At 37.9% G+C, this 8,768-nt stretch overlaps 1 protein-coding gene across 1 annotated transcript in view; it reads right to left on the bottom strand.

Moving 5' to 3' along the window:
* The window catches only part of LOC113238348 (sulfotransferase 1C4-like), a 23,337-nt gene that overhangs the window by 4,328 nt on the left and 10,241 nt on the right, over positions 1–8,768 (bottom strand). Inside the window, exon 7 of the mRNA XM_026475189.1 lies at positions 2,782–2,943. Coding sequence (XP_026330974.1) covers positions 2,782–2,943 — 162 coding nt within the window. The remainder of the gene's footprint in view (positions 1–2,781; positions 2,944–8,768) is intronic.

Here is an 8,768-nt window from a genome sequence, read left to right as displayed (position 1 = left end):
TATTATATTATTTTTTATTAAAAATACGTGCGCATTTGACCTCCATCTTACCTGATGGAAAGTGATGATGAGGTCAACGATGTAGTATGCACACCTAAATAATGCCTATTCACTCTCGCCTTGAAAAGGTCCAAGTTACAGCGTTCGGGGAATACGTTCGCAAGCAGGGAATTCCACTCTCTAGCCGCTCGCCATATAAATGTGGAAGCGAAACGCTATGTGCGAATCCTGGGAATATCATCAACACAGGGGTGGAATCCCAGCCCACTTCTAGTCCCCCGATGATGGAAAGGGGAAGGCGGAATCAAATTATGCAATTCCATCGCACACTATCCGTGATATATCCTGAAGAATACCGATAAGCAGGCAACTTTACGGCGGTGTTCAAGGCTTTGCAGCTTCGCCTCAACTAATTCCGAGTCACCTTTATGCCTTTTGGCACGCTCGTCGATTGAATCCAAGATGGCCAGTTGGTATTTAGCAGAGCCATCCCAAAATAAGTTTAAATGTTACGAATGGGCTAATCATTCGCCTAAGTCGAATCCAAGCACAATCATTCGACTCGAGTCGTCGACCTGCATGCTGGTTTTGATTTAAATCGGAATCGACCGATCGGGTAGTCTCGAAATCAGATGGGTTTCTGAGCGAGAAGATGAACCTGATTCCTACTATTATATCTTTCTGATTTGTTAGTTAAATCATCTATTGTTCCGATTAAAAATGTCAAAAGTTTCCGATCGGCCAGTTGTGAATCGCAATGCGCTTTGACTAAGAAAAGTCGCAGTTTCCGATCGGCAGAAGCAATCAAAATTAAGCTGCTGCTCATTCAACATGTCCATATCATAATATCCCTGTCCCAGGGATGGTTACCTATCACTAGTCCGAAATGACGTTTTCCAGAAATAACGTTTGGTCGAATTTTCATACTCGAAAGTGATTTTGATAGGAAAATGTTTTTTCTTTTAAACCTAACTTAACCTAACCTAACCGAACCTAATCGTGTCTTTGCGATAAACATCCAACATATCCTGAAACATATCCTGGTTTCGTTATAATTCGGTTTTCGGATTTGAGAATGATAGGTTACCCCCAGGGATACTAACTTACTAACTAGTTGAATATCGAATTCATTCGCGCTATATGTAACTGTTGCTGACACAGGGACAGACTCCCAAGAACAGCCTGTAAATTGTCGTGATTCACGGAATTCAGTAAAAGCGGTAAAGCTTGAAGGTGACCCGCCCGCAGCCCTCATGGCCCGCTGCAAATGTTATTCAGGATCAGGCGTGGCATGCTGTAAAAAGAGTGCGTGCCCCCTGTCTACATGGCGTGTTACAAAAGTTATTTAACATCAGGCGTGGCTTGCTGTGAAAAGCTTTTGCGTCTGCTTGTCCCGGGCTCCGCCCGTATGATCTACTACTTCAGAAAAATTGTTTGTTCTATGGCGCTGAGAGTGTTAAATAATGCCCAACCACGTAGGTACCGAATAATACGCTCCTGCAGAGTATGAGTCTTGTATTGATAGGATATCTCCACTACGTGACAAACAACGTTGCATCTGATGTGCAACACATGTGTGGCGCCGGCGTCTACAGTTTATGCACTTGCACAAGGCAGGTGTGTTTTATTGCTGCTCATTGTTTATACTGAGTCCCCGGTAGCTCCACCGGTGGTATTGTAATCAAATTAAAAGTGATTTTACAATGATTTAATATAATTTTTTTTCGGATCTGAATAGCATGTATAAACACAAACACAGGTACTGCAACTGTTATGGACAGGCGTGTCGCTAACTTCAAGCGCACGACTCCTTAGTCCCTCACTTTGTATCGTAAAATAGTTAAGTGTGGATTTGGTGACGTATTACTGGATATGATCTGCTTAAGATTACGCTTTTTAAAGCGTATTGTCAGGGTCTGTACACGGGCGGCTTGTGGTTTAGCTGTTCGGAAAGGTCGCTGAATTCCCTTCGCGTCCAGTACAACAACGTGTTCAGGATGATGCTTAGTTGGTATAGCGTCTGGCACGGTATGCTGGAAGACTTCGGTTTGAATCCGGCCGGATATAAGGGATTTTTTCTGAGTGTTCGATCTTTGTATTAATAATTATGACAAATTAATGGAGTAATTTCACATAAAAAATAATTGAATATCAATTGAATAAAAATTTAAATACGTCAGTATTTGTTTCCGATATATTTGAATTGCATTCAACTGAAAAAAGGCCCGAAATGAAGAGAGAGAATCTCATTCTTCACCCCTCAAGCTCATCAAGCTAGTAACTTTAGGGGTTGCTCTTTGTAAATACACATTTAAATACATTACAATATTTAATTTAAACATCTTAGATTACGAATACCTGCAGGAGCTAAACGGGTCACTATCACGCATTTTTGTCATCCAAGTACGCAGAAGGTAATCTTGTTATGTATCCAGATTTGCATATAACACACATACCTAAAACGTCAGGTCTATGCACTTACATTCGCGCACCCCGGAACGCGTGACTCGTGCATTGCAACGTGACCGGTGCAAAACTCATCATTATAATTATAATTAAAAGACACTTTTAGACCTGTACCTAACTGCGGACGTACATAAAATTATATAGTTTATCTTTAAGAAATACCTTTGTGAAAATTTAATATTCACCATATTTTCTCGTCTTTACTTCATCTCCACTCCGGCCACTCTATATTTACCTTTAGTATAAAGTTTTTGTTTCACTAGAATAGTTTTAAACGGCAATTTTTGAATATCAATCTGAATTATGAAAACTTACCTTCTTCATGTCTCATGCTAGTGGTATCCTCGGCTTCCTCTTTGACTGCCTGGTCCCATTCGTTCCATTCTCCCCACTCCCAATCCCTCCCATGCGACTCTTGCGCATACTCGTACAACATTGGAAAATAACACATCTCTTGCTGTTGATTGTATTGTTGTTCTGTTAATTTTATATCTTGTGGTTCCATGTAATTTTGGAAATTTTCGTCAGTTTGCAAAAGAAAATTTGTTCGCAGATATTCCATTATTAAAAAAAATACAATTTCTAGTCAGATTGAAAGCAAAATATTGTCTCGTAGTAAAGAGATCATTCTCGAAAAAAAAAAAATTTGAAATAATAATTTTACATGGCCATTCTGCACTGCTTCCGCAAACTTTAAATCATTAAAATTCTAATTTATTATCACTTTAACTAACAACGCAACTAATAAGCGTGCTGCAGATTAAAGAAATTGATCACACGTCCGTATCTTGGAACTGAAAGATGAAATCTCAATCCTGTAGGTTTCAAACGATTCAATTTTTAAAGGCGTGGCCAGAGAGGGGGCGGGATTTAAGATCTTCAGTTGACCATGACGCTAAGTGCTGTTACAGCTGTGCATTAAATAGTCCACCGTGTTACACATGCTTGTCAAAATCGGGTCTATCTAATCATGGCGTAATTCTATCCCTCTACGAAGATTATGCGGCTACATTTCTAAAACCAAACCACATATTAATAATTTAAATATGTAATAATTAGGGCCCGGTTTAATATGTAATTACATATTTTTGATTTCAATAATCGTCTTTCTTTAATTTAGAACCAAAAATATTGTTTATTTTACATATTTTTCCATATTTACAGGCTTAGACCATATTTCTACACGAAACTTGCAATAATCTATACTGTTAATATTACGTGATATTTTATTGAATTAAAACAATAAAGATGAATTATAATTATGCTTCATTTTATAATGAAATGATGCATTTCCTACAAAAAAGTGAAAATGATCAAATTGTTAGTTTGGCTCTTATACTTAGGACTCATCAATTTATTAAACGAGTAATGTCAAATAAAATTAAATAGAAATGCCAATAAATAGCGACGCGCACGCAAAATAGGCGCCTTGACGCCGAGTTGCGGACACCAGCCCGTTACACCAAGTACCAAGTGAATAGCAACAGCTATATTTAAAATCATAGGATAAACAATATCGAAGAAGTACCAACGGCACAAATACAAACAATAATATCAATGTCTTATCATTTTAAATAAATCTTTCATGTCATATAAACACAGATCACATAACAAATCAAATAACTTTAATTCACACATAAACAATTAACAAACATAACTTACAATTAAATTTATCGTAACATGATATCGTAAAATCACATAGTTTAAGCAGCATTATAATAGCACTAACGTGAATTGGTCAATTAGCCGACGCTATGTATCTTTGTTGTATTTAATTTAATACCCTAATTAATTAAACCATTAGACACAATCCTGCGCCCGCGCTCGGAAGAACCAATGAATCGTATAACCAGGACGGTACTGCATAGTCGATTCGCAATTATTTGTAGATAAAGATCGTTCTCGATTATCACATCCTTCCGATGGATTGTAATTCGAGAAGGGTACGATACTAATTCATTATGGTATGCTCCACCGATAGGCACCGTTCTCTTATAATAACGCGTATATACTCATAGCCTCGCACTAGGGAACGGGTGCCATGGACACACACATAGACAACCACAAATTACACACAAACTCACGAGAGAAATAAATGCAGGCCATACAAATATTTCTCCCGGCCCGGGAATCGTACCTGGGACCTCTGAGTGGCAGTGCAGCATGGTAACCGTTCGGCCACGGAGGTAGTTTCTAATACAAAACATTTGTTCATACAATTTCATTATTAAACTCTCCCGGTGCTGTGCCGCATCCAGCCGCCACCTTTCTCAGGTTAACCGTCCATTATGCTGTCGGGCTCCTTATGGCCCATTTACCACGGGGCCAATTGACGAGACATTCCACAAAGCCAAGCCAGTAAGCCAGTCTAGTGAAAAGTGCGAAATTCGTAACGTCCTTCTCCACTACAGCCAGTTTTACGATAAGTTTCATTAAGATTATTTACTAACCGTCAAGCCAAACTAGAGGAGTGGCTCAGGACGTTAATTCCCAGTAGTTCCATGTACTTAGTTCCGCGTGGAACAAATGTCATATTTATTCCCATTAGTTCCATGTAATTAATTTTAAACTATTTTTACACCTGACCTTTCTTCCTTAATTAAATGCCTACGTGGCCGAACGGTTACCATACCGGACTGCCACGCAGAGGTCCCCGGGTTCGACTCCCGGGCCGGGAGAAATATTTGTATGGCCTACATTTATATCTCTCGTGAGTTTGGGTGTAATTTGTGGTTGTCTATGTGTGTGTCCATGGCACCCGCGACACAGGGTTTCCCTAATTTGTGGCTATGTTGAGTGTGTGTGTGTGTGTGTGCGTTCCTCATCAGATCTTTAAAAGTTCACTAATTTCCATTTCCAAGATGGACAAATATTTTGAAGAGCGTAAATGCAAAACATACGATAACAAAACATCGTTTTATTTTTACTTGTTCACATAATTGTGACTTTTTCATTGAAAAAACAAAACCCAAAAAGTTTGCTTATCGGCTTTTTTCGATTTCCATGAGATTCCCTCATTGACTTACAAATAAATGAACGACGTGTCTAATACAAAAACCACGAAAAAAAATGTCCCAAATCAACCTATTTAAACGTAGTGACATGTAACGGAATATGAAAAAGCTAAAACGTTGAATTTAAATTGTAATGTCATCGCAGTACTGTCTAATTTTGCTTGCTTCGCTGTCAGTCGAACAAACGAAGACTAAAGCGTGAATGACGCTCTGTATACGATTTTAACGCCCTATAAGTTCGGACACTTTTTAGCGCGGACCCAACGTCCATATAATTGTAAGTCAATGGATTCCCTCGTGAGATTCTGACTTCTTGGTGACAATGGGACTGTTACAGACTCATTTGTACATTTTTTTCTGGTTCTCATGGTGACGGTGATTGGTTGATTATATGCTTAAACTAGTTTATTTTTTTCTATCCTCTAAGATTACATGCAAATTACATGTCGCACATGCAAACTAACATAGTAATATCTCCAAATCGCTTTAATTTATATTAACATTACCTATCTAGTTTCAAAGCCACGGTGTTGTCCTGTCACTTTGAAATTAAATCGTATATGAATGACACATCCATATAGCGCAATTTTGGAGATAAATTATTAATATAACGCGATTTCGAGATAAAGTATAATATAACGCAATTTTTGAGATAATACTATGTTAGTTGTCAAGTGCGATGTATTGTGTCAAGTGAAAAGTCCACTTTTATTTGCTGAAAGTAATTAGTAATTTGTTATATGAAACGAGCCAGAACAGCATGAGGGACCACAAACAAAACAAAAGAAGAATTTTCAAAATCGGTGCACAATTGATGGAGATATTGGTGAATGCACGAACATGCCTATAAAATTTGAGGATATCCTTCGATTTTCATGGGATCCCCTCATCAGATTCTGATTTGGTGACAATGAAACCACCACGAGAGTGCACCCTTTCAAACAAAAGAATTTTCAAAATCGGTCCACAGTTGACGGAGATATCTGAACACATACATAAAACAACCTGCTCCTTTTCTTGAAGTCCGTTAATAAAAACACTATCGGCTCCCGTGCAGAATTTGAAAGCAAGATAAAAATATCATAATTTCACACAAGGCCATTACATGAGCCAATTCAATGCACGTGTGGTGGGTGAAGGTATAGGCCCGAAAATTAGAAGTCGTTCTAATTTACTGTGTTGTCTTTATCACTGGTCTAGAGACAGTCCATAATGGATTGTCTCTACTTATTTACACGACCCAATAATAACTTGACTTAATGGACTGGTTCGTCGACTGGCCCCGTCTAAACGGTCCTTTACATTACGTCTGTCTTAACGTAGTCGCTACTCTAGGACAAGTCTGCTCGGCATCAGCCCTCCTGCAGGCAAGTCCGGTTAGTGCATCGAGTATAACAGAAAAAGAGACAGAATGTCGTTTAATTTGTTTGTAAACTATTCTGCCAAACCATTCCGGTGACTTCGTTGGCCAGCCCGAATTCGAAACAATTGACGAGTGTCGTCAATTGTTTCACTTTAAATTGACCATTTTAACTTGAGCTTTGTTATAATGGATGAAAATGAAAAATTACATATTTAATTACCGATGAAATGCGATTCTGTTTATTTTGTAATTAGATGTGCTGTTTTTCCCACACCACCAAATGGAACAGCCCTCATTGTTAGAGATATTATCTTTATTACAATAAATATACACACAGGTCAGTTGTTGTCGCTATACTATTTCAGTTTTCTAATTTTAGATTTCAGTGCAAACGAGAGTTGATATTTAAAAGTGATCTAAGGCCCATTTGCCTGATGATTTGAGAGATGAGTCTCTGTTTCTGGTTATATAGTCGATGACTTAGTGTCACCCGGCAAGTCGCCATTTCAATAGTGAGACTACTTGTACGTCACTGATGTTTATCGGTTTTTTCAGCAATTCTCCAAGCGTGTGAACGGAGGGCAAAGGGTCGCCCCAGGGGAATCACTGAGGGGTCCCTTGGCGACAATGTCAACAAATTAAGTTCACACTTAAATCAACAATTACGTTTTCTGTCGTCCGCTTTCAAAAGAAGGCATTAACGATTTGTTTTTTGTCGTATAATATATATTTTATGCAATCGTTGCATAATGAGGATTCTTAGAGAGGAATACTGTTAAGCCACGAGGTTTTGCTGAGTGGTCTAAGTACCTAATAGTTACGACGAGATTTTAAGACCTGAATATATATTACAATACTTCTTCTGCGTGTAAATAAAATAATGAAACAAAATCAACACTTAATGTATATTTTATTAACAATCCATGACAAAATGAAAGCTAACAAATGCTATAAAACAAAAAACCAGACAATTTTTTTTTAATAAAAAGTTTACGACCCGGTTGCAAGACCTTTAAACCAATTAAAACAGTCAGCGTCTTGATTTTTTTAATACAAAATATACAAAACAAATTATGTACATGTGACATTTTATAACTCTCCTAATCAAGAGTCTATACAACCTCAAATGGCTTTGGTTGATCCCGCATAACAGTGAAAGTGTGGAATCGATCACTGGAAAAAATATATAGTAAAATTGAGGTTATACACTTATTACTATACAGTGTGAAAATACAATTCCTAATAATTTTCACGATAGAAAAAACCACAAATTTACCTCCAAATTTTCTTGTGAAAAGTGATAATTTTGAATGATAATAATAATTATTATTATAACGCGCTCACTCATTACCCCGCACTAAGAAACCCTGTATCGCGGGTGTCATGGACACACACATAGACCCGCAAATTACACCCAAACTCACGAGAGAAATAAATGTAGGCCAAATATTTCTCCCGGCCCGGGAATCGAACCCGGGACCTCTGCGTGGCAATTCAGCATGGTAAACGTTCGGCCGCTGAGACAGTTAAGTTAAAAAATTGTATTTTAAAACGAAATAAACATTCGAACTTCTACACTATCGTAAAAGTTCATATGTCATATAATTACGTCTGTATTCTTTCGACACGTACCACGAGAGTTAAAAAAGAAATAACAAAAATAATAAGGATCTTCACCTCCTCACAGCTGCCAAAACATATAGGGGAACGCACGCGCACAAGAGCGAATGACATATTAATTAGATTTTTTAAGTATCACACTGCTTCATATCTACGTAGATTGTTTATCTGATGTTATTTTTTCCTCGGTGAGCCTGTTATGTATCCAGATATGTACTACTGTAACATCAGGTCAACACACTTGCATTCGCAGCAGAAACATGCGCCCCGTGCCCAACGTGACCGCTGACAAAATTATTATTTTA

This window comes from Hyposmocoma kahamanoa, unplaced genomic scaffold, assembly GCF_003589595.1.
Source record: "Hyposmocoma kahamanoa isolate Upper Pololo Valley unplaced genomic scaffold, ASM358959v1 95, whole genome shotgun sequence".
Taxonomy (NCBI): domain Eukaryota; kingdom Metazoa; phylum Arthropoda; class Insecta; order Lepidoptera; family Cosmopterigidae; genus Hyposmocoma; species Hyposmocoma kahamanoa.
Note: the sequence above shows the minus strand (reverse complement) of the source record. Positions and strands in the feature narration are given on the sequence as shown.